This window comes from Callospermophilus lateralis, chromosome 1, assembly GCF_048772815.1.
Source record: "Callospermophilus lateralis isolate mCalLat2 chromosome 1, mCalLat2.hap1, whole genome shotgun sequence".
Taxonomy (NCBI): domain Eukaryota; kingdom Metazoa; phylum Chordata; class Mammalia; order Rodentia; family Sciuridae; genus Callospermophilus; species Callospermophilus lateralis.
This window is the reverse complement of record NC_135305.1, coordinates 53,627,455-53,654,527: the sequence shown is the minus strand read 5'-3', so window position 1 is coordinate 53,654,527 and position 27,073 is coordinate 53,627,455. Positions and strand designations below refer to the sequence as shown.

General features: G+C 37.6%; 1 protein-coding gene across 1 annotated transcript; it reads right to left on the bottom strand.

Moving 5' to 3' along the window:
* Slc26a3 (solute carrier family 26 member 3) lies at positions 1 to 26,761 on the bottom strand. Its single transcript, XM_076862338.2, has 20 exons — positions 26,631 to 26,761; positions 25,842 to 25,981; positions 24,278 to 24,388; positions 23,927 to 24,096; positions 22,446 to 22,610; positions 20,152 to 20,304; positions 19,619 to 19,701; positions 16,183 to 16,330; positions 15,953 to 16,066; positions 15,770 to 15,847; positions 12,288 to 12,383; positions 10,952 to 11,058; positions 9,752 to 9,821; positions 9,568 to 9,660; positions 7,867 to 7,962; positions 7,335 to 7,568; positions 5,579 to 5,633; positions 2,435 to 2,577; positions 2,267 to 2,332; positions 1 to 24 (listed from the first exon to the last, which is right to left on the bottom strand). Exons 1-20 carry the CDS (start codon positions 26,759 to 26,761, stop codon positions 1 to 3), a joined length of 2,277 nt encoding a protein of 758 aa, XP_076718453.1.
* Positions 26,762 to 27,073: the final 312 nt, after the last annotated feature.

Here is a 27,073-nt window from a genome sequence, read left to right as displayed (position 1 = left end):
TTAGAATTTTGTTTCAAGTGGTACCTGCAAAAAGAAAAAGTTCTTGTTTTAAAAGATTTGTTAAATTTTGTCTTTCAATAATCATCTTAGGAGTTAAATTTTCTGGAGTCATCAAGAAATATTTTTGTGTTCAATTTTAGTGACCAGTATCCACTGATAATTTACTACTTGATTAATGTAGATCCATGTTATATTATTTTTAGTATGTGTGTGTTTCAAAGACTTGCTTTTGCCCAATCAAAATAACAATATAATGTTTTGTCGAAATATATTTCTTTATATTTGTTTTAGGGACCACACAAACTCCAAGGAATTCCTCCAAGGAATTTTCGTAGCACAGTGCCTGGCCCCAGCCACCTTCAGTTTTTACCTCTAATTATTGCTAGTAGCCTATCCACAAATGCTGACTTCCTCTAAGCAAAGTCAGGAGTGTTGTTACTTTTTTTTTTTTTTTTTGGTGCTAGGGATAGAACCCAGAGGTGCTTTACCACTGAACCACATTCCCTCTTATTTCATTTTTAATTCTGTGACAGGGTCTCACTCGTGTGTTTAGCACCTCACTAATTTTCTGAGGTTGGCCTCAAATTCTCAATATTCCTGCATAAACCTCCTGAGACACTGGGATTATAGGTACATGCCATTGAGCCTGGCCAAACTGTTTCTTTTTTAATATGGGAAGGCAAGGTACAGCATGGTTCCTTGTTTTAAAGCTTGGATCAGCATCATATTTAAACACTGTTCTTGGGTTTTAGAAATCTATATGCCACAAAATAAAATTAAATCCCTGTCTCTCACCATGCACAAAACTCAAAGTGGATCAAGAAACTAGGAATTAAACCAGAGACACTCTATTAAAAGAAAAAGTAGGCCCAAATCTCCATCATGTTGGATTAGGCCCCAACTTCCTTAATAAGACTCCTATAGCACAAGAATTAATATCAAGAATCAATAAATGGGATGGACTCAAACTAAAAAGCTTCTTCTCAGCAAAAGAAGCAAAAGAAACAATCAGGTGAATGGAGAGCCTACTAATTAGGAACAAATTCTTACCACACACACATCAGATAGAGCACTTATCTCCAGGTACTTTTTATTGTACTCGGGCAAGGAGCTGAGTTTGTATTTTTCCAGAGCTGCCAGGACTTATTAGAAAGCATCTTCCTTAGGATTTCATATTACCACTGCCATCACCTCTGAAAAATCCCATTCTCATAGGCACTAAACAGCATTTGTTTGTACAGATCATTCAACCAGTGCTGGGAGGTAGCATGGTGGTACTTGACTCTCCTCTCATCTTTGGTCCCCCTAACTTTCTGCAATGATCTCTTCATTTGACCTTTGCTATTACTCTTTGGTCCAGGTTATTTTACATTAAACATTTCTTCATTTCTAATCTACATTCTTTTTTGCTGTTCTTAGACCTTTCCTCAGTTAAGAAAAATACCACCAGTCTTCTTGTATTTGAAGATAAGTCAGTAGATTTTTGCAGGACCCTCAATCCATTAGTCTTTCATCAAAGAATACAAGTAGTTATTGTGAACAGAGCTCAGGTCTTGTCCTCAGTAGGTGCAGTTATTGTCATTTGGTGTGTGACCTTAAACAAATTTTTTGAAACTCTTTCCCAATTTCCTCACTTCTAATATTGATATCCTCTTTGTATATTGTTGTAAGGATTGAATTAATGAATGGGATCCACCACCATATACCTGTCCTGCAAGAAAAACCCATTTTGATTTGACATTCTAGAATGAAATGGAACTATCCAGTTAAGTGATTGGTAAGTCATCTCATAAGGAAGGAAAATAACTTAACTTTCATGTTGAGCTAAGCACTGTGCTAAGGACATCCCATGAACCTGGATTAGTTTCTCAACTCCATCACTAGTTCATCTATTTATAGCAATAGCAATACCTCTTCTGTCTCATGACTTAGTACAAGGCTAGAATAAGATCATGGCTATAAGTAGTTTGAAAAATAAAAAAAGATATTCTCAGTACTGTATGAATAGAGATCTATCATCACTATTTTCTATCCTGGCTTTTTTTTTGGGGGGGGGGGTTGCTTTTACTGGTTTGAGTTAATTTTCTTCAAAATTTCCCATGAGATTTGTTGGCATCGCTTCAGTTTTCTAGGGATGAAGCAGAGAGACTCAAAAACAAACAACTACTAGACTTTCTACAGTATGCTGGAAGAGGCCCTACTACTTTATTTATTTATTTATTTGCTGTGATATCTAGATAAAGATAAGTCTGTTGAAGAATCTTACCTGATATTCCCGATAACGCAATCCTCCATTTGTATTTATGGTAAAATCAGATTTCGTTTCTTTTTTCTAAGAAAAAGAAAGTATAGTTTTTAAAATGTTCAAATATAATGAAAAATTAAGAAATGCAAATGGTTTGTTATAAATGTGATGTCATCAAAGAGCTGGTACCTGATTGAAATTAAACTTTGAAGTACTATAATCTTTCTTCATCAAAATATGCAAAACAGCATCGTGAATTGTTAAGAAAAATATTGAGTCCTTGACTTCATCATCAAAAAATTCACACCGAGCAAGCTTCTCAATGAAATCATCTGAAGAGAGAAAAGAAACTGTAACACTTAGGAAGAAGTTATTGGCTGCAGGTTTTCCTCTTGAGGTTGATAATTTAAAATTCCATTTGCAAATGTGCATTTCATTGATATTTGGTTAAGTGTTGGGTTCCAACAATAGGATAACTTTGTATCACTATTGCAATGTCTCCTGGAATTAAAAGAGTGCCTTTCTAATAAATAAACCTGTTTAATGCCCTACTGTAAAAAGGAAGAAGGAAAAGATTCAAATGGGAAAATCTGAAGTATTTCCTGGAAAATTAATCCACTTTTATTTAGGCAGGAACCTAGTAAGTTAATCTCCCTGTTCAATGGCTAGAACATCAAATATAGTTATTAAAAATTGGTATTCTTTCAAAACACAAAACATGATAGATCTGTGATATGCTTTGGTTTTTGATTGCCAAACCTATCATTTACCAGTTACTTAACTGTAGCCCATTTTCCCAGAGCTGCCGGGATTTATTAGAAAGCATCTTCCTTAGGATTTCATATTACTACTGCCATCACCTTTGAGAAATCCCATTCTCATAGGCACTAAACAGCATTTGTTTGCACAGGTCATTCAACCAAATATGACCTCATGTCTACTATGTACAAAGCTCTAGCTGAGTAATAAAAAGGATCAAAAGGAAAATTAGATCTGAGTCTTACCCTGGAGGAACATAGAATATTTATATATAATTGTAGTACTGAAAGGAAAAAAGTGTTTTATAAAATAATTAGGGAAAGGAGCAGTCCAGTTTTTTCTTTATTACTAGTTTCAAAAATAATGCCCAGCACACAATAGGTATTCGTATTATTTTTTTTGTTGTTGTTGTTCAAGAAGAGAGGTGCAGGACATGTATGTACTATGGAAATTCTGAGACAGTAGGTAAAAATTGTTTCCTCTTGGTGGGTATCTGGGATAAATTAACTGAATAGATGTCACTTTTCTAGTATCTATGATTTGGAGGAAGAGGAGGAGCAAAAGTATGGAGATGGAAAAGTGCTCACAGGCAAGCTTTTGACAGGTGACCAAGGGAGAGGGTGGGGGAGAGGGGTGATGTTGGTTTGACTGAGAAGGGATACCAGGCAGCAGGAATGGACACTTTCAAAGAGATCTGGAATGATGGGGAAGGAATAAAATTGTTTAGTAAATTAAGAGTTAATAGTTGAGTGAGAAAATTTATAATTTTAAGCAACCCTTGAACTGAATATATCTGTAGACTTGGGGATAGGGGGCAAGAGAGATTAAAGGTGCTAATTCTGTCTCCTTGCAGATCTGTGTACTGGTTGTACAAGATACTCCTTAAAATACACTTAAAATAAATACACTTAAAATACACTTCAGATACTGTCAAGGTTGACTCCCATATTTCATTTCAGTCTCTTCTCAAGGGTCACATTACTGGGTATCCCTAATGGCTAGTCTAAAATAGCAACATGCCCATGGCTCTATATCCTTAACCCTGCTTTGTTCTTTATAGTACTATCTTAAATATTGCTTTGTTTATTATTTGACTTTCCCATGAAACTATAAGCTCCACAAGGGCAGGGATTTGTCATTCACTGCTATAGCCACTCCCAGAGCCAATAGTAGTTGTGTGGCATGTTCTAAACTAGATAATTAGGTAAACAATACTAATAACTGCCCTTGGAAGAGATTACAGTCTAGTGGGGACACAAACGCAGAACCGCAGAATTATGTGATGTGCATTCTACAGATGCAAACAGTCTGAAGATCCAGTGCACTGCCTGGGTAAGGAAGAAATTGTCACAGTTATTGTTGGGGAAAATTCTAGAAGGAATTTTCTAGTCAGAAAAAAAAATGAGATAAGAGATCATTCTAGCAATGGACAAAAACACTAGTTAGAAAGGTCTTATAATGATCTGGATTAAGGCTGTGGAAATGGAGAGGAAGAGACTGATTTTTTTTTGTGGGGGGGGGCGGGGGGATATGCACTGGGGATTGAACCCAGAGCCTCATGCTTTCCAGGCACTCTACCACTGAGCCACATCCCCGCCCAAGGAAGAGACTGACTTAAGGGGAAATATTTTTAGGAGCTGGTGGCTTACTACCTGTAAAGGGAAGGAGAGAGGGAGAAATTAAAGAGAGTTCTGGGGTTTCTATTTTGGGCAACTGGATGAAAAGTGATGTGGTAATTGACATAGGAAAGGAGCAGTTTAGGAAGGAAAAAAGGGTCATTTATATAGTTTAGAATACGTGTGTCGGAGGTGCCTGGGGGGGACAGGCAGACAATTGAATACATGGATCTTGCAGCTCAGAAGAAAAGTCTGCACTGGAGGTATAGTATGGGGATCTATTAACATGTAGGTACACTTGAAGTTATTGTAAGGGTGAAGGATATTGACTAGGAGTTCATGGAAGTAGAACTGTGGAGTTTAAGATAGAAGGCTGGGAAGACAAACTTCTAAGGGATAGGAGAGATACCAGTGTCAGAAACAGAGGAAATACTAGAGAGGTAGGAGGGGAATTCGACTCACAGAAGTCAAGGGAGTGAGAATTTTGAAGACAAATGCCAATAAAACGGTCAAATGTTCAAGCAAGCTCCAGCAGGAGGAGACTGAAAAGGAGGCCATTAATCTTGAGAAGCTAGACATCACCATAACATTGACAAGGGCATTCTCATTATCCAAGGGAAGCCGAAATCAAGATGTTATAGCAGAGGAATGCAAGGGAAGAGAGGAAGAGAGACACAAAACATGACTAATGCCGCAAGTTTGGAGTAAAAAAATAATGTTTGCTCATTTGATGCTTACTAAGAATTCAAACTGTAAAATTCATTTAATTATATATCAACACAACTCAAACACAGTGAAACTGTTTCCATAGGGAATTTTATTGGCTCAACTGGGAATTAGGTTTCCTTTTTGATGATTGTATAAAATACCTGTTTTTTCAGAGAGGCTGTCTAGATCAAGCATTGGCAGTGAGCCTGCAGTTAGTATCAGAGCATAAAATAAATATAAAAGAACTTACCATCAGTTCCAACAATATACACATCTACATTGATCCTGATAAAGTCTTGCAAAATCTGTTTTAAAAAAAAAAGTGCATTTTTTTTGTTTTTTAGGGAACAGTATCACTTATCAGATACATAAGGAAAACAATTCTGGGGGATATATTACTTTCAGAACCTTTTACATTTTGAACAGAGGTAATAGCATAGGTAGATACTAAAGTTAAAAACAAGGTTCTATGAGAGAAAGAAAGAAACCTGAATAGAACAGCCCTCCTCCCTCCTCAATAAGAAGTTAAAAATGATCAATCTTGAGGGAAGTGTTCTGAGAAAATCTCATGCCTCAAACTCATAACATCAAGAATGATTTAATTAATTAATTATTATTATTATTGGTACTGGGAATTGAACTCAGGGGCACTTAACCACTGAGCCACATCCCCAGCCCTATTTTGTATTTAGAGACAGAGTCTCACTGAATTGCTTAATGCCTCGCCATTGCTGAGGCTAGCTTTAAACTCACCGTCCTTCTGCTTCAGCGTCCCAAGTGGCTGGGATTACAGGCATGAGCCACTGTGCCTGGCTCTATGATTTAATTTTAAACTAATATCATTAGTGAGGATGATAGGAACTAGAGCTTTCTGGGTACATAACATTAAAACAAAACACTACGGCCTATATGTCATTCATTGTTCCTGTCCACAGTTACTTGATGTATCTAGCACTGAGGAATATTTATCCTCTGTATTAGTCTTTAGGCTAAAAATAGATATCAGTGATGATAGGAGCAATATTAAACAGTTCCATGAACTGTTGATCAGGTTAGATGCTGATGATGAATATTATCACCATCATCAACAAACATTTTTAGAAATCTGGAGCTAAGAGCTGGGGTTTGAAAAAAAAAACCCTGTCCCTGTCCTTTGTGCTATGCTGCTGGGATTAAAAAAAAAAAAAAAAAAAAAAGCTAATATAAACAAAAATGAAACTAAAAAAGAAAAGGCAAGCAGTCTTGAGAATTATGTAGCGTCAAAACCAATTTCAAGATAAGGTGGAAGAAAACTAAACTGATCCCATTTCCTAATTTTGTGTCCAGCTTATTCATATTTAATAGATCTTATCTTAATTCAGATTACTTAGGAAGATTTCTGTGAAAACCTAAGGAAAATGTAGAATTTCTTAAATTTTCTGTTTTTGCATCTTTGTTGCATATTTATTTGCTTTTAAAAATGTTAATGAAATTGTGGAAAGACCTGCAACTTGATTGTTTTTGCCCTGTTTTTAAATCACATGTAACTCTTGTTCTTTTATATATCTGTTTTTTGATATTATTGTAAATAGCCAAGTGAAATTTCATCAACTTATAATGAATGAGTATTAAAAAAAAAGACGCACTATTCCGCTGTTTCCCTGACCTTTCCAAATCTTCTCTGATTTCAGGATAATGTTAGATACATGCCCACAGGATTTGAAAGCACCATTTTCAATGCCCAGATTGTACAGGAGTGTGAGCATAGTGGTCTGAGAGAAGGCTCAGCCTACTTTAGAATGGGTTTGGTCACCTTCAAAATTGTAAGCAGTTCCATGGGAAATGCACTTTTAAAGAATTCACGGAACACACCACTCCCTCCCCTTCAGTCCTTTCATGGAATATTGTAAGATTAAATTTTACCTATAATTCAGTGTGTATTATCTAAAGGAACATCGTTCCATAACTATAATTTTTACTTTTAGTTAATGATTGATTATTTCCATTAAGAAAAATAAATAAATTACCGTTTTGAGACCCCTCATTGAAGAAACATCAAGAAAGGACACGGCTGAAAAATCGAGAATAAGGCTGTGGAGGCTGATTTTGGGGACCATGATGTTGAGGGGAAGATCAGCATTCCAGTCTATCTGGAAAGGTAGATCTGTGGTATTGATGGGCTGATCTAGTTCTTCCATCTGATTGTTGTCTAGCTCTTCATCAGAATCTTTGAAGCCATCAGCAGTACATATAAATCCTTTCTGCAGGAGAGGATACAAGCATGATAATCCTGACTGTGAAAAATGTGTATGTTGAGGATAACCAAGGAGTTTCTAGAACATAGATTTAAAGTCAGGTCAAGCAATGGGACTGTAGACACTTGTCTTTGGTACTTTTCCCAAGACAAAAAATTTGAGGAGACCATTTTTGAAATAACACTGATACATGGAATAACTTGTTTATCTGGCATTTCATTTAAAGGAACAGGACTCATACTTTGAATTATATCTTACTGAACTGTTAGCTATATAAACACATGGAATGGGCCAGGCAACTCACAGGTGTCACTTGTAGCAGGCCTCGCTTCTGCAGTTTACGAATTTTCTTCAAAGCTTTATTGCGTTTGCGTAGAATTCGAAGTGGAGTAAAGCCAACCTGAAAAACCCATTGCTGTGTTACAAGAGTACAGAATATTCTACCTCAATAGCATAATTCTTATAACTAGCCATGTGTTAGGGGCTTAGGACACAAAATAAGGATACTGTGATAAAATCCAAACATGATTTAAACAACATCAGCAACAACATTGTGTCAGACCTGTGATTCGTTTAGTCCATATGCAATTATCAACATTTAAAATTCTCCATACAGTCCAGGAGTTATCTACAAATGATACATTAATAGATGTAAGCCTCATTTGAATTCTTTTGTATTTTGAGCCCTCACTATTATTAGGGAATTTTATTTGAGTATAGTGATACCTAATGAGAATTCTGCTTCTGTATATAATTTTTGTTCTATTACAATTTATTTGATTATATTTTATAAAACCTATCCCTATATGACTTTATTTTGTAATTTTGTTATTAGCTCTAGAGTTAACCTTCATTTCCCCCTTTTCAACACAAATGTGTTCTTATTGTTATAATTTTAGTTCAAGAGTAGTAAGAAAGGGGAATCAAAAATGTAACAAAAATCTTTGGCCAAAAAAAAATGTAGTTAGAGGGAAAGATACTAGATTAAGTAGAAAGGGAATATAGAAAGCCATATATACAAAAGGATCCCATTTTAAAAAATAGTTGCAGCCGGCCATGGTGGTGTGCACATCTATAATCCCAGTGCCTCCGGAGGCTGAGGCAGGAGTTTTGAGAATTCAAAGCTAGCCTCAGCACTTACTGAGGCCCTAACCAACTTAGTGAGACCCTACCTCTAAATAGAATATAAAAAAGGGCTGGAGATATGGTTCAGCATTTAAATGCCTCTAGGTTCAATCCCTGCTACCCAAAAACAAAAAACCAAAAAACTAAACCAAGGGGCTGGGGTTGTGGTTCAGCGGTGGTGAATTCGCCTAGCATGTGTGAGGCCCTGGGTTCGATCCTCAGCACCACATATAATTTTTTCAATAAAAACTGTCTGGAGTCTTAAGAAAAAAAAACAAAAACAACCCAACTTAGGTAGGGTAATATCTGATGCATACTGAATGATAATGAGGCTTAGGGCAACTCTATGCAAGGCACAGATCAGACCAAAAGGTCTGTATCTAGGAAGAGTTCTGAGCTTTTGTTTCCCAATATTAAAGACTGCTTCCTTCTCACCTTTACCAACACCCAGTATTTACTGTTAAATATTCATTTACAACTGTTATCTCTTCCATGATCCAGTCAAATATTAAATGCTCCTCTGTTGTCTCTGAAGTTGATGCCCAAAGAAAATATGTAAGATAATATCTATTAAAGACCAGCAGTCTAAACCTGTGGTAAGTCTTTTTTTTTTTTTTTTTTAACTCTATAGCAGAATTGGATTAAAGGATTCTATATTGGACCTCATCTAAAGAGGCTTATTTCAGAACACATTAATGGATCCCTTATACGGCAGTTTCACCTGCTGTGGGACATGGAACACAAAAAAACGCTGATACAACTCAGCCTCAGCATACATGAAGTCAATAACATTCTTGTTAAAAACCAAAGATTTCATTCCCAGAGACTCAACAAAATTAAAAAAAAAAAAAAAAAAAAAAAGAACAACCCCAAACCTTACAGCATCTATAAGTTTCTGCTTAAAAAAACCGATGTTTGCAAAGTAGATTGGAGATGGACATCTGAAAATTTTCACTCCTTCCGGCTCATACATCTATAAGGCAGAGAAGGAATATTAGATGGTACCCAGTAGATTCATATCAATATCATTTAGCAAGTCAAAGACAAAAATGAATCTCCCTTACATCAGAATAGTCTTTTTTGTCCTTATAGATGTTGCTCCTTCCAATATTAGCCAGTGTACTACATTTTGGACTGTAGGGAAAAACAACAGCAAATAAATTATTCATGCATATTTGTTAGACCTATAAGCTAACATTGTTTTCTTTCTAGCATATCAACACAGGTTCACTTTTCAGTTTTAAAAAACTGGGGAATCATTATGCCATCAGAGACTCTAGATGGCAGACATTTTGCTTACTTATCTTTGTGTCCTCCCACAGCTCCTAAAACAGTGTTTCCTATTTGCCAGTTTACAAAGCAATGCCGTAACCTTTTGCCATGTTCATTCTGGATACCATAGCTTTTTAAGGGAGGTAAGGCAGTGATATGAATGAAGACATGGAAAAGTAAAATTACTTGATTATATGACCATTCAGTTTGTTTCTGTATTTGACGGGTCCCAGTAAAGAATCCAATAAAAATGTAAATGAATAAAAAAGTGCAAAAGCAAAACCAATGTATTTCAATACCAGCATATTCTGTTAGTCAAGGAATCACTTTAACTATTATGGTGACTTCTGCCCTAGAAAGCCTTAGTTCCCATGGAGCCTTCTTTCTCCTTATAATCACACCACTTAATATAATACAGGTTGAATCACCACATGGTGGTGATGTTATATGACAAAGATTTAAACATCAGAAAGATGCTTGAACTGCATGACTATTAAGAATAATTCCAGTCTTTGTGGAACATTAAGACCTAGAGGGGCCTTTGAGAAGTTCTCTAACCCAGCTCCAGGCTTTTAAGATGAGAGTGCAATTTAACAACCTATGAAGAAGGCTGGAGAATTTCACTGTCTTCTCAGTAACACATTCCCGTGTTTTAACAGGTCTGAGACAATGAAATTAAACTCACTTAGCATAGATCAATTCTGGTTTACAGGTGGGCAAACAGACTCAGAGATCTAAATGATTTCTTTGAATTATTATCAAAGCCAGAAGTAGACCAGTAGCAAGCTTCTCCCTGGGCTCTCGCTCTGTAGCTGGGCCATTCTATTGCCCTTCCATCCTTGAGGTGAGCAATCTGAGAAAGGCTGTACTTGTTAGTCCTGATAGATATGCATGCTTATTAGCCAAACTCCTCTTAACCCTTGACAAAGTTTTTACTCTTCTGATTGTGCAGGTCGAAGCCTGCCAGGATGCAGAGAACAATGAGCACTCACAACTGGGTCCTGAACACAATGGTGAGGAGCTGAAATGCCACGCTTGCCGCCAGGCCTAACCCGAGTCCCAGAACAATAGCAAAGATGAAGGTCATGATCCAAATTAACTGTAAAAAGAAAGCAACAGATGCATACAATTTACTTTGAGTAAAGTACAATGTTTTATGTCCAGAGCTATGAGAACGTGTGAACTTCCGGGGCCAAAAGCAGAGGTTGGAAGTTGTTATCTTGGTCCAGGGAGCCAAGTATGTAGGAGGACACCTGTCTTGAGAGGTCATTTCTGCAGACCCAGGGTCTGTGCCTCAGAAACACTAGCAAATATAAAAAGAGCCAAAGAAAATGCATCTATTTCTAATTTCACCTCTGAACCAGTAAAGGAAACAGTCTAATTTTCACAACAAAAATTCCAGAACCAGCCTAGTTGTTAAAATCAGAAAATTAACTGGTAGAGCCTATACCAATTTAATTCTTGGTCTGCTCACTTAATCAATGGCTACTGTCTCTAAGAGACTTTTAGCATGCCAAAAGGGTGTTTAAATCCCCACAATGATCTATCAGGGACAAAAGTAAACCAAGGGTAACTTATTACTTTATGTTCTTTAAGTACCACAGTGTATGCCGACAAGCATTTTTACACCATAGACTTTGGCCTTGAGTAAATTATGGACTGTGCTTCTCACAGCAAGGCATGTTGAGAGCAAGGGGGAGCCTTTTCAAAAGAAAAAGTGTTTTCCAGAAGGAATGTTCAGAATTTCAATTCTTCACAGATTTTCTGAAACGAGAACGAAAGTAAAATCCACCCTAAAATTCAGAGTTTCTGTGGCATTCATGATGACTGTAAGAAAAAATTAGGTTTTGCAAGGCATGGCGGCTCACTTCTGAAATCCCAGCAGCTCAGGAGGCTTAGGCTGGAGAATCACCAGTTCAAAGCCAGGCTCAAGAATTTAACAAGACCTTAAGAAACTCAGTGAGAACTTGTCTCTAAATAAAATAAGATAAAGGGGCTGGGAATATGGCTCAGTGGTTAAGCACCCCAGGGTTCAATCCCTGGTACTGAAAAGAAAAGAAAAAAAAAGGTAGATCTAAGAAAGTCCTGCACTAGTGTTGTGTGGAGCATTTTCTACTTGTGGGAGTCCAACCTTTTATATTAAAATCTCAGAGAATGTCCATTAGAGTATGCAATTTAAAGATGGCAAGTAAAACAATCTGAGGTTGTTTTGAACAGACATATAGAAATAAAATTTCGTAGCGTTTACAATGTAAATATATATTTTACATCAACATTAAACTACCATCCTGAGTCATCTCTTTTTCCAGTACCATTGCATCTACTTACACAATCATATTTATCCTTTCGCCACAATCTGCCTATTTCAGCAAACTGCATCAGCATTCCTTTTAAGTTTCCAAGTGCCAAAGCTGCCAGGACAGACTGTGAAACACAGAGACAGCACATGTACTTTAAGTTAATCAAATAAACCATATAGAAGCAAAGGTGAAGGCTGAAGATAAGTAAGTCCTTTAGTGGGCCTCAAAGCATATCAAAGAGTACACCCTTTTCCGGTGTCCAATGCCATGCAAGACAGACACATTAGAGCTGGAACTCTGACCTAGCCCCTGCATTTATTGTCCCCACAGTGACAAGGGCTGAATTGCTCTTTGTGATTATGCCATAGATGATCTGAGGGCACTTACTAGCCTCCACCTTGGGACAGAGAAAGGTAGATCTTCAGAACTTTGGCAGGTAAGCACTAGAATAAATTCTTCCCTAAGCAAAGCCCGTGTAATGTGTATCTATTTATTAAAGTTGAGGAGATGGGGGTTGCCCTTTGTGGAGGAAAAAAAAAAAAAAAGCTTTGGGAACTTGAGGTTCTGGAATGAGAATCCCAATCTTTGGTGAACACCAGCAATGGTGCCATTTTGTAAGAGGAAGCTAAAGATCACAAAAAGCTAACCAAGACTTGAGGTAGGCTCTCTGACAGCATGAGCTGTATGTGTCTTGTTTCCTGGTGTACCCGCAGAAGGTATTACAGTGAATGCATATGGGAGTGGCTCTATAATTATTCAGTTGAATAATTAAAAACAAACTAATATTCCCCAAGCTAGTACTTGCCACTGACAACACAGCCTCTCACAAAGCCCCAGTGTTGACATCACAGAATGATGGACTCACTCAACTCAGACTTCCTCAAAAAGCTCAGGCTTCCAGTTCTTTGCACCCAAGAATGACATAATTGGTCTTGTGAGAGTTGTGCTAAGTCTGGTGAAACCTGATGAATAGCTAAGTATATGCATCCTTATTCAGATTTTAACACAATGGTAGGAATGCCCCCGCGACATATGAGCTGTTCCGCTCTGAGTATACTGACTACTTTCATACCGTGAAAGCCCGATATCCAAAAAAAATGCAGCATTTGTTTTCATATCTTGAAGATAGTTTAAGTGATTCAGGTATTTCTAATTTTCACAAGTAACTTTCACATTTCATTATCTAAGCTGTTCATTTGATTCATTCTGAGACTAGAGATCATTGTTTAGAACAAACACGGTCTTAAGTAACTTTAAAAGGAAATTGCATACAAATAAATGTCAGTTAAGAAGTAGGGGGAAACAGCACAAAGTCTGTAATCTATTTACTAGTACCGTACTAATGTCAATGCCCAGGTTTTGATAGTGTACTACAGCTTTAAGAAATGTCACTGCTGGGGCTGGGTTTGTGGCTCAGCGGTAGAGTGCTTGCCATACAAATAAGTAAAAAATAATTCATTAACAACTAATAAAAATATTTTTTAAAAAAGAAATGTCACCGCTGTAGTTGCTGGTGTGAGACTCACAAGACTCTGTACGCAATGGCCCTCCTTCTTTTGTAGGACTTTAGTATAAGTGTGAAATAAGTCAAGTTCAACCTTTTAGAGATTTTTTTTTTTTTCATTAGGTGTTATTTTCCAACTGGTCAGTGTTCTATGGAACAATACTTTGAAGCAATTTATAATGAAATATATGTATATATATACAATAGAGTACTTTTTAAAAGTAGAGTAGAGCATTGAGAAACCATAGAAATGAAAGGGGGATGATTTTACCTGGAACCTGACATTCACATTGCAATTAATATAAAGGACTAAATAGGTATAAAATGCTTAGAACTCTGCTGATACTTAAGAGGTACTCAACAAATGTAGTCCAATTTATTATGAGCTTTTTTTTCCTTCATATGATGATAAGAAGCAAAGTTGCTATTCAGGTTGAATGACATTCCTGACATGATCATCTAAAGAGAATTATCACGTGGATTCTTTGAGGAAGGTGTTTTGATTGACATTCTGGACAATGTCCTGGAGTGTGGTTTATTCAGGAAAGAGGATTTTAAATGGCAAATGTCTCTTCAGTGTCTCCAATTTGTTGGGGGGAGGAAGAGCCCACATTTATACTCTAAGGATACACAGTAGGGTGCTTTATATAAGGGTAAGTGTTCGTAGTTAATTTTATTGAGGTACACATTTTTTTCTATTTATATAGTGGTGACTTCTTGACTTCTTCCTTGTTATCAATTTTGAAATCAAGAGTCAGTATATGGAGGATATGTGTTTTTGGCAAACAGTATTCCACATTGTTTAAAGACAGATCGAACCAATGAAGCTCTTTGGGAAGATTCCAATGGATGTCCAGAAACCTGGGACTAAATTCACATTTCAGCTACTAAACAACTTGGGAAAAAAGCTTAGATAACAGCCAGTAGACATTGGTGGACTATATATCCTTTTAGTGAGAAGAACAATAGAACATTTTTATAATAATAATAATAATAATAATACTATTAATGACTGTCATATTAATGAACTTTCATGTTAATGACCTAGGTTAAGTACTTCATCTACACCATCTCATTTAATTTTTGCAGCTGTGTGTGTTGGGTACTAATTTCCTCTCTATTTTACAAATAGAGAACTTGAGGTTCAGAGAGGTAAAGTTATTGGCATAGAAGCACACAGAAAATAAGTGGCAGAGCCAGAATTAGAAGAGATCTACAGAGTTCCTAACCCAGTACTTTATATACTACCTCCGAATCATATTAGAACCACAAAGAGCAATGCATTGTATTCATCATCATCTGGTTTCCTAGCGATCCTATGTTTTCCACGGTCTGATGTTATTTTTTTAAATGAGGATGCTGCAGCAATTTACAAGCATTTAACTAACCCCTCACAGTTAGGGGAGCACCAGGGTGAATAGGTGAAGTCTGTAGATGTGCCAGCATCTATTCCCTGGATGATTATCCAGTTGATGGCAATCAGGTAAGTACACAACCTATGCTGGGTCTGATTAGACACCTTGAACTTTTTGCTCTCATCCTGCAAGCGGACAGTGTTGGTTTTGGAGTCAAACCAAACCTCTAGGAGCTGCAGGGCGTATTTTTGAGAACAGGTTGTGTGGCTGGTAGCACCACTCTCTGCATTAGATAGACGGCCTGTGATGACCTCAGCCTTGAAGAAAATCTCCACTTCAGTCAATCATGTTGAAGCTACAGTGCCAGGGCGCTCTGCTGCTTAAACATTAATTATATTCTGCATTACGTACATGCACAGAGCAGAGTAGATAAGGTAGTTTGGGCATCTGCATTCCTAACATTCATAAAATGCTGCCAGGAGGAAAAGAAAATGTTTTTGACCCATGGAGGACTGGCTAAAGAGAATATTTGAGAGTGTGCTGTTACCTCATTTTCCCTAGTTTAGTTTGTGCTTTCAGAACTTAAGAGCCAAGACCCTTGTTTTATCACCCCAAGGAAAGCCACGTTACCTAAAGGGAGAGGAGTGTTACCTTTTGCAGTGGTGCCAGAAGAAAGGCAATGGCCACAATGACAATCAATACAATGACAGCGGAGAGGAGCCCAGCAACCTGTGCAGACAAAACAGTTCTCTTCACAATCTGCACTCTGCCCTTAGCTTGGTTTTCCTGGTTATGAATTCTGGGATGGCCCCTGCAGCAAGGATATTGAAATACCTGTGTTTTGCCTCCTGTACTCTCCTGGACCCCTGATCTGGAGAGGGCGGTACTCCCTGCAAAGCCTCTAAATGATCCAGTGAATATGTTACTCAATCCCAAGGCAATTAACTCCTGAAGGAGAACAAGGAAGAAGTTTTCTTAGAAGTTTTCTGTTTTAGAAGAATATTGTGTGCACAAAATATTGTTTACAGTTGCCTAATCAGACCCAGGGTAGATTATGTACTTACCTGATTGCCATCAATTGGATAATCATACTTGAGGGAATAGACACTGGCAACAGAAAAGGCCACTGCGAAGCCCACAATCGCAATGCCAAAGCTGTCTCCTATGGTGTCTTGGAAAATCTGCACATCGGGTGTAATAGGGGGCTCAAATCTGAAATTGAAATGCAACGAGTTTGCGTGTCACCAACTAGCTTATAAATTCATGTGATTATTGGAAAAAATCAAGGAATGAATGCAATCTTGCCTGAGTTATGTCTCACTCTATGTGACAGAGGTTTGGGAGTAGTGATGAATAGACTCTGAATATGTTTTACAATTAGAGCCCAATGTTGGATGACCCCAAAGTTGAGAATAATTGAGTGTGACTTAACAAAAATTTAGTCCTACTGAGACCTTTGGAATTTGCCATCTTGTTGAAAAGCAACACTGCCTGGGCTTGAAAAAAAGATTTTAAATCCAGTCCAATGATAGTGATTTTGCCAGCACACCTACATTATGATGTCCACTTTTATCCCTACAAGCTTCTTGCAAAATATTTTACATTCTGCTTGTATTGTTACATTGCAAAGCATCGCCCATGGTGCCTCCAATAGTTATCCATAGATGAAGGCTCTTTGAGCAAACAATTTTGAGACAAGGGAAGAAAAACAAAACAAAACAAAACAATGAAAGAAAGAAAGGAAGAGAGAAAGAAAGAAAGGAAAGAAAGGAAAGGAAAGAAAAGAAAAGTAAAAGAAAAAGAAAAAGTCATTTGATAACCATACCATTTCATGAAAAACCCCTAGCAAACAGGTGGGTCTTGGACTTTGCCCCACATTCCAGAGAGCTGCCAGAGCCAACCATGGCCCTGATGAGCATGGGTTATAGTTTAAAGTGATAGAGTGTCAGAGAAATGTTCGTTTCACAAGGGATACTTCTGTGCTTATGCCTCATGAACTTAGAGAGTTAGATATGTTTATTAGTTGTATTATATCTTAAACATAATATCAATTTACTAAAATGCTCAGTTCCTATAAACATCTGTTTCTGATCTAAAACATATTGGAAGTGGGTTAATTGGATCCAATCTGTAAATATTTTTTTTTTTGGGGGGGTGAAGGGTACCACAGATTGAACTCAGGGGAACTTGACACTGAGCCTCATCCCAGCCCTATTTTGTATTATATTTAGAGACAGGGTCTCACTGAGTTGCTTAGCATCTCGCCGTTGCTGAGTCTGGCTTTGAACTTGCGATCCTCCTGCCTCAGCCTCCCGAGCCGCTGGGATTAGAGGTATGTGCAACCATGCCCAGCTTATAAACATCTTTGATAATACATTTTCAGCTTTAATTTGGAAGAAGTACATTTTTCTATACTCGGCTGACATCATAAATTAGAAAGGTTGTAGGAATGTTACTTGCTTATTTATATATTTACTTATTTGTGGTGGTACGGTTGGAAACTAGGCCCTCACACATGCTAGGCAAGTGCTCTATCACTGAGCCACATCCCCATCCCTGTTTTCTGATATAATTAAATTTTGCATTTGATGCCAAAATAACCCAGACCTTACTATTATTCTTTTGTTTTAGTTTCTGAATGCCATAAACTTGTGTGATGGAGATTTTATAGTCCGAAGTCTTCATTTCTGGTCTGCCACTTATCCTTCCTGAGATGCAGATTCCTCATTTGTAAAGTGAGGATGATAACAACTGTTCTTTTTTTCTTCATAGTTTTGTGGGAGGGCCAAATAAAATAATGAATAGGACTGCTATTTATACACAGTGAAATACAAAGTGCCTATCAGCTTCTATTACAGGACCCTCTGCATCTAAATGACATCCTTTGTGTTTCCTCCAGTATTTCAACCAGCACTTCCCTTTGGCCAAGTTATTTGCATTTGGTGTGTGTGTGTCTTCACGAAAATGATTTGTAAAGTGGCATATGCATTAATAGCATTAATATGCATTAACAACTATAATTAATGATCGTTATCTTCCAGTAATATTGTATTTGCAATTAACAGACATTTAAAATGCTCAATTGTTGCTTAGGAAAAAAATGAGAGTGTAAAACAGCACATCAAGTGCCTCTTACCTAACTCGGATGCTAAATGAGTAATAGTCATAATGCAGTTTCAACACTAATTGTAGGTTGGGCACGTAACCATGGCACATGTAGTAACTAGTTCAATCCTTCTGAAAATCCTGTATGACAGCTATTCTTTTCAGCCTTATTTTATAGCCCAGAGCATCGAGGCACAGAGTTTAGTTATTTGTTCTCTGCCTCTAGAACATGTGAATTTACCTAATGGGTCACACTGCCTTTCTGTAGAGTGTAATGGTTAATAAATATGAGCTAGGTTCTTCCCCCACCCCACATTCCTTGTAGAGAGAGGTCCATTGACCTTGAAATTATATTTTGTCACTCAGTGATCTTGAAGTTTATCATTTATTTTCAAAACGTCTGCTTCTGACCAGACTTTCTTTGATTTTGTTTTTGTTTATTTATTTTTGATTTGGCGTCTTCCAGCACACAGTGCAATCACCTGAAAGTTACAGGGTGGAGGGAAAATCTAGAAATAGTCTTTTAGTTTCAGCCTACTTTCCACTTCACAACTTCACAGAAGTGATGTTTGAGATTCATTAAATGGAACACCTGAAGAGCTGATGATAAAAATATATTTTTTGCTTAAAAATATACATATATCTGTTCTTAGAGGAATTTGGCTATTCTAAGATAATGATATACATAGAACTGCTGACTTCTGGCATTCTCAAAACCTTGTAAAGCATGGGAAGGGGAGTGGTCTTTAATTTGTTTTGACAGATGATGATCTTTCCTTGGAGAAAGAAACTGGTGCTACCTGGAGGGCAGAGAAAGGACAACACAAAAAGAGATCTCTCCTCTCAATCCACTAAATGTAATAAAATATATTTTCAAATTCCTTGTACTAGCTGGGAAAGCTGCTCTGGCTTTGTTTTGAACTTGACCATGAGAAAGGACAGAGTGTGCCAGTGTGCCTATCGATTGCTCAAGCGGTGTAGAGGTATTCCTTCAGTGTTTCTTTTGAACTTTCGGAACTTGGCTCCAGTAACCTCAAACAAAGCACTATGTATTGTTTATAGTAATTTACAGACAAGGAAATCTGATTTTAGTTGATGCTTCTTTAGAAGAAGTGGTTTATTTTGCCTACTTTTTAACTCTCACTACTTTCCTAACATTTACTTTCATGTGCGTCCTTGCTGGCCTGGCTGTGAGTTATTCTAACCAGGAGAAACTTCCTGATATTAACAGTGGACCCTGACTCCTTTTGTAGCTACTTCCTTGAAGGACAGCAGCCAGCTTTCATTCTTCATGTGCAGTGCTGGGGCTTCTCACCAGGGTTGCACTCTCCTGTGACTGCTGTCTACTCACTCTCTGCTGATTCACGGAGACACCAGCATAGAAGACACACTTACCCAGTATCCATCTGCCCAACCACAGACACGTTAAACCTGTGCTCGAAGTCAAAGCCATAGGATACACCTGTTGCGATCACCGTCTGCAAAGTTGCAAATTGCCCAAGTTAGAAATGTTTAATGCAACCAACAGTCTGAACCTGGGGTGGGGGAACACTGCCAAAACCCACCCTGGACTTTTTAATAAACTCTCTATCCTGGGCTTTGCTATTTCTTTTTAAAAGAGGTCCTGAGGCAATCCTGACTGCCAGTTAAGCAAAGAACCACATCTCTAATTCAAATGGGTCTGCTGTCTGGTCTTCTTAGAGGTCTTGCTCTCTGCACCATCTTTGTCTTACATGGAAAGAATAAGCCCAAAATCATAACAGGAAGTTATTAAATTCAGAATGAACAGAAAAATTCTACTACACAGTACACCCAGAAACTGCAGAAATAGCATCTGCCCCACTAAAACCTCAAAATCTGCAGATGATGAAAACTTTCTGACATGATGACACTAGAATATGAAAGAAATTTTTAAGATGATCAATTACCATGATAAGTTCGATGGGGATAGGCACTGGAAGTTTGGACTTGTAGCGCTGATTTATCTCTTTAAACACAAATACAATAAACAGGATAATCAGGGATGTCACGAGGTCTGCAATGTTAGTCTTCTCTATTTGGGTGAATACAGACTCTAGTACCTACAGTTACAAAAAAAGACACCAAGCTCCTATATTAGTGCATAATTTGGATACAACACTTACCTCCAAATAGATAAAAATATACATTGAAGCAGGAGGACTGGCAGAGAGGGATAGTGAGTCTCTGTTCTGCTCCTGTCAAATGTAAACTACAAAATCGTAAAGACCAGCATGGAAATATGTATGAGAAGGGTAAATTAGCCTAGTGGAGGTGATACCCTAGTGTAGGGGGACATCTGTCATTTTTTTTTTCTTTTTCTGAGAAGCTCTTTGGCTAGTGTCAAATTTTGTTGGATACTTTTCACAGTTTACAACAGATCTTTTCTGCACTTAGTTCTCTTTAGCTGTTGTTCTTTATTTCACAACCATCACTGCTGTTATATCCAAGGAATAACTCCTAATCCCTGATAGTTTTTTCTTTTTTAAAAAAAGAGAGAGAGAGAATTTTTTTAATATTTATTTTTTAGTTTTCGGCAGACACAACCTCTTTGTTTGTATGTGGTGCTGAGGATCGAACCCGGGCCGCACGCATGCCAGGCCAGCGCGCTACCGCTTGAGCCACATCCCTAGCCCCTGATAGTTTTTTTTTAAGCCTGGCCTGTATTCCCTTAAATCTTGGTCTTTTAAAGGTTCAACTCCCTCGTATTTGTTGGCTTATTTTCCAGGTCACTTTTTGGAAAATAGTTCCCTAAATGCTGCTCTCACTTCCTGAAGTCAGAGGGTTGCATATCTATGGGGCCAAGACAGGAGTTGCTCTGGACAGGAATGAGAGACTGTTTGCTCCAATAAGGAGCAAGATCTGTCTCCAAGATTGTTTTGATAGAAGTACTAAGAAGACTACCTATTGTTAAATGAAATGATGGAAGGTCATTGTTTTAAACTGAGCTCCTGCAATAGACCTCCCCCGGACCAGATCAAACCAAAATGAAGTCACTCATGCTGAATGCCACATAACCAAGATGAAACTTTAAGAAAGCAGATAGATCTCAAAACATAACAGTTTCCCCCTGCTAGACGCAGGTGATTTCAGCCTGACTTAGCTTAATAATATGGTCCCCTTTGCTTTAACTCCTGGGGGAAAGAGGAGAAACTAAACCAGAAGTAATCAGCCTTCAACCAATCAATTTTTTTTTTGTATTGTTCTTCCCACTTTACCAACCCCACTGTTCCACTATTTTCCAGTGGAATTTGAGACTAAGTCCATTTATGATGATGACAGAGAGTGACATCACTATCCACAAAACTGAGTTAATCTCTCAAAATTAAAAGTGGGGGAATAAGGTTTGGTCTAAAACTACCTCTGTTTTAATTTGACCTAAGTAAATTTCTTTTTATGTAATAACATAACTTCATGTGTACATAGATTAAACTACTCTTGTAACAAGTAGCTGAGTCTCACTCAGCTAGTCACAAGAGGTTGACAGTTCAAACCATCTTCAAACAAAGACAGACATGAGCTGTAACCAGTCAGACTGTCTCTGTACCTTACTTCCATCTTCTCTAAGTCACTTCCTTTCCTCTGACTATAAAGGTAACCAGACTGTGTGGTAGGGTGAAGCTTTCTGAATCATTTTGGTCCAAACTACTGCTTGATTCTATAATTACAAATAAAGCCAATTAATATCTGCAAAACTAGATTTATGGTAATTTCATCTTTTAATACTTCTACTTTGCTTTCTTTGGGGGAGGGGAGAACCACTGTTCTACCTGTGGAGCAATTTTCTTTTGCTCTATGAACAGATATTCATAAAGGACTCGGAAACTTCAATTCCAAAAGACTTGATTTATGAGAAATAGGGAAATATAATAAATTGATAAGCAAATTTCTTTGAAAATTAGACTTTGAGAAAAAAAATTTAAAACTCAGGAAAAAATAGCAAATCTTTTAATAATACACTTAGATTGTGGTTATTTTTTTTTCCTCTGTTGTTAACATTAACTATATGGTAGATGTGGTTGATTTTCAGTGTTCCTCTCTTTTCTACCAACCTTTTTATAATGTGAATCAATTTCACAACCCATTGATTTTTGGAAGTTGTAGGTTTGCCCTACAGCAAGGGCACTAAAGGAAGGTTCTCTAGGAGAAACGCGGTGAATCGTATGTATTTCAATAGTTCTTTTTAAGTGAGGGGAACACTTACTTTGAAAATCGAGAATGGGTCCGTGTGTGCTGGAACTGACAGCTGCAACATGAATTTGAGCTGGGAAACCAACACATGAACGGCAGCAGCGGTGGTGAAGGCACTAATCAGGGATTCAGATAGGTAGATCACTACAAATCCGATCCGCAGAACCCCCAGGATCAGCTGGCAAGAGAAGGACAAAAGCGTGTGTTAATGTAGATTAAGAGTACACCTCGGCAAACTAAAGGATCAGCCATGGAAAGGATTCCAACCTAGAGGTTCACCCTGCATGCACAGGCTTTGAAAAGGCTGCTGTCTCTCCTCCCAGAAAACTCCCATTCAGGACTCCTCCCTCTAATTCCCTCCCATCCCACCCCCCAGGTTGAAAGTTACATGATGTTCAAAGAAAAGAGGACTTAAGTCCAATATGCCCCCAAGATTTAACCCACCCCCCTTATTTATAGGTGCGGTGTCTTCAGAAGACTCACCATAAACCATTTATAGCAGAATCTTATCTATCATCAGCCCTCATAAATTTGCTGATGTAATTTGAAATCAACACTTTCTAGCTGCTACAGCATGCATGGGTAAGTGTCCATTCACATCCTCTCAAGCACATTGTTTGACTGTTTAAGAAACACGTAATTGCATATTGGACATCAAAAGTGCTTGGTTCTAGCTGGGGAACAAGGGTAGTTAATTCCTCTCAAAGCATCAGGGTTTTGCAGTAAAGTGAATGGAATGGACTTTCTTGGCCTTTATTTGGCCTTTCTTTCCTCTCATGTCTTCAGAATGAAGACAAAGTTCTGGGTACACAAAGTCCAGTTGGGTTTTATTTCTGTTCTTAGGTTCAGAAATGTATTACAAACAACTGACTGCATGATTTGTCAGTAAGTAGGACACACATTATGTACTGTAGAGATTGATTTCTTCTTTCTTCAAGAAATTCACTATCAGTAAACTTGAGCAACATCCTGAAGTTTCCATGGAATTTTCTCTATTCAAAACGATGTCAGTGTTGTGGTTTGAGAGTGAGTCTTTAGGTTCCACCATGATCTTCTCTACTGTACCTCAAATCTTTGATATGAACAGTTCAAAGTGCAAAGCCCCTAACCCTTGCAATTAGCTTGGAGTCACTGAAGGATTAGGAAGAAAAAATCCCAAAGTTACTAGTGTCCCTATTACTTGTTATGTTTTATGACTGTACTAAGTGATTTTATTGACTTGAGCATTGAATTCCTTACCAGTTGCACCACCCTGTTCTCCTCCTTTTTTTCCCTTCTATCTAGATGCACATTCACTTGTTTTTTGCAATGTGGATCTGTCTCCCCTTCCCAACCCTTTGGTTGTGGAGAGTGATACTTTTTAAATCACTTCTTCTGGGCCTCTGAACAAGGGACACAAACCAAAGGGAAGATGAAGAGTGTGTGGGAGGAGGGGGAAAATTCCCAGAAAAATGCACACTAGTCAAAACAAGCAGATTATGAGAAAGTGCTCACCTGGATGATTCCAGAAAGGACCGTGACAGTTGTAGCCACCACTAGTTTCTTCTGCTCCAATATCAAGTCATTATTCTCTGTGCTATTGGATGATTCCATCGTGGTACTGGTATCTGAGACTACATTTGTAACCACTGCTCCCACCATCATACTTAGAACTGGAAATGGTCCTAATTAATAGAAGGCAAACTGTGGTCAGCCTGTGCCTCCCTGGAGCACATACTACAATACAGTATATACAAAGACTGCCCTTTACCCAAATCCCAGTCCTAGGTCTTAGGGGAAATGATGGCTAATAGAACTCATAAAGAAAAAGCAATAAAACATTCATTAGCACCATAACTGACTTACCTACAGATATGTGTTTGGAAGTACCCAAAAAAAAGTAGACTATGACTGGGAAAAAGGCTGCATACAACCCATATCTTGGGGGGATGGTGACCAGCAGAGCAAATGCTAAACCTGTAAACACACAAGCAGAAGGATCCTTATTTTGTGCAAGGGAATGTCACAAATTCTCATTAGGATTTTTCTGATATTTGAGGTTGGAACTTTAAAATAAGTTATCTTAAGGAAACAAAATAAGTTACCTTATTAATTAAAAATGTATCAAAGATACAAATGTAAGAATGAAAACCATAAATCTCTTAGAAAAAAAACAAGTATACATTTTTGTGACCTTGGGTTAGGTTATGATTTCTAAGAAATGACCCCTTACAGTATAAGCAATTGGAGAAAAAAGCAAATAAACTGACTTGATTAAAATTTGTAAAATGTGTACTCAAAGGATATTTTCAAGAAACTAAGGGCTGGAGATGTAGCTCAGTGGTGGAGGACTTGCCTTACATATGCAAGGCCCCAGATTTGATCCCCAGCACCACTGGAAAAAAATAAACTGAAATGATAATCCACAGAATGAGAAAAATTATTTGCAAATATATGTTGGATAAGGAGTTCTTTGCAACTGTATGTACAAAATATAAATACCCTTTGCAACTTGACAATAGAAAGACAACCTTTTTTTAAAGGGCAAGGGATTTGAATAGCCCTTTTTGCCAAAGATGTACAAATGGCCAATATGTACAAGAAAAGATGCTTAACACGAGTCATTGGAAAAATACAAATTAAAACCACAACGAGATACCACTTCACCTTCTAGGATAGCTAAAGTAATAAAGACAAAAGTTAAGGATATGGAGAAATCTGAATCATCACATACTGCTAGTGGGAATGTAAAAGAGAGCAGCCACTTTAGACAATAATTTGGCAGTTCAACAAGTGATCAAACATGGAGTTACCATATGATCCAACAATTACACTTCTAGGTACATACTGAGGCAATTGACACATGTTTATACAAAAAGTTGTACACAAATGTTCATAACAGTATTATTCATAATAGGCTCAAAGTTCAAACAACTCAAATGTCCATGAACTGGTGAATGGATAAACAAAATGGAATAATCATGTAAAACATTATTTGTCTATGCTGCAATTATGGATGAGCCTGAAAAACATGATACCAAGTGAAGAAATCAGACACAAAATGCCACATATTGTATGGATCCATTTTTATGAAATATCCAGAATAGGGAAATTCATAGAGACAGAGAATCATTGTTAAGGGGATAAGTTGGGGTGTATGGAATGTGAAGTGTCTGTTAATGAGCAAGGGATTTCTTTTGGAGGGTGAAAATGTTATGGAATTAGTGGTGTTAAATATGCAGCCTGTTGAATATACTTAAATCCATTGAATCGTACACATTAAAAGGGTGGTTGCAGGTATAACTCAGTGGTAAAAAGAGTGTCTAGCATGGACAAGACCCTGAGTTGCATCTCCAGCACCATACCACACCCACACACCCCACAAAAACAAAAGGCATATGCATTATATCTAAAAAGGAGAGGAGAGTACCTTGAAGTACAGCCACCAGCCCTGTGCTGATACCAGAAACGATGTCACTGAGTAGCCATTCCTTTATTCGGTATGATGGTAACCAAGATGCTATGGGGAAGAAAGAGAGGGCAATTCTCTTGGCCTTTTGTGTGGAACAGCTGAAACATTGAAAACCACAGGTCAGTTAATTAATATCAAATTTTAAGTTCAGTTCCTAACTGTGGGTGGAAAATTGGTAAAGATGATAATATATTAAAGATCAAACTAGCCATATAATTCCTACTATACCCAGGTTAACAGATCCCTGGTCACCATCATAGAATTTTTTTTTTTTTTTTTTAAGACAAATACTAGGCTAGGTTTGTGGCTCAGTGGTAGAGTGTTTGTCTCACATGTGTGAGGTACTGGGTTTGATCCTCAGCAACACATAAAAATCAATAAAATAAAGGTATTGTGTCTATCTAAAACTTAAATATATTAAACATATTTAAAAAATAAAAAGACCAACTTTTCTTTAGCTGTAGTAGAATTTGTTTGTTATCCTTAGCTTGAACTGTGCTATATTTCAATTGAGAATTTTCCTCGTCCCCATCTATTATCTGATTTGGAAAGACTGTGTCGCTAGCTGAGACAGTATTCATTTTAGACTTAACTTTCCAACTCTGGCAGGGAGTAGGAGATTTGGAAACTTCAGACAAAAAGACTCCTTGGTTATGGACTAGAGCCAGAAAGGAGAGCTTGGAAGCTAGAAAATTTAGGAGAAAGTCTCCGTTTATTCCTAATGTCAATGCCTTAAAAATATCTTACCTACAACACAATTTGAGATGATCCAGAAATGTCTTATGATGTCTGTGTTTCTTCTTATGTTCTTCTCCAAAAGTGTTTGCAGAGTACACTGGCCTGGCCACAACATACTGATTTCCTATGGGTTCGATCATTTTGCTTCTTTTGGCAGTGGTGGCAAGTGGAAGACCTTTGGAACTATGTGGTGAACCCTTCTTCTTGCCGTTAGCAGGTTAAAATGCCTGAAACCAAATAGAACTTGCTTCTTAAATAACTCAGAGATAATGTGATGCAATTTACAGATGAGTGAGCTCTGAACTGAATGTTACCACCTTTTGAGATCAAAAGAGGCAGGATTAAGTGTTTTGTGACAGTGATATCACTTTTTCCTCCAATGAGCTGGACACTGCTCCTTTGGGTAAGTAAACAAAGAGCTTGTATTTAATTTTTTAAGAAGCAATAAAAAT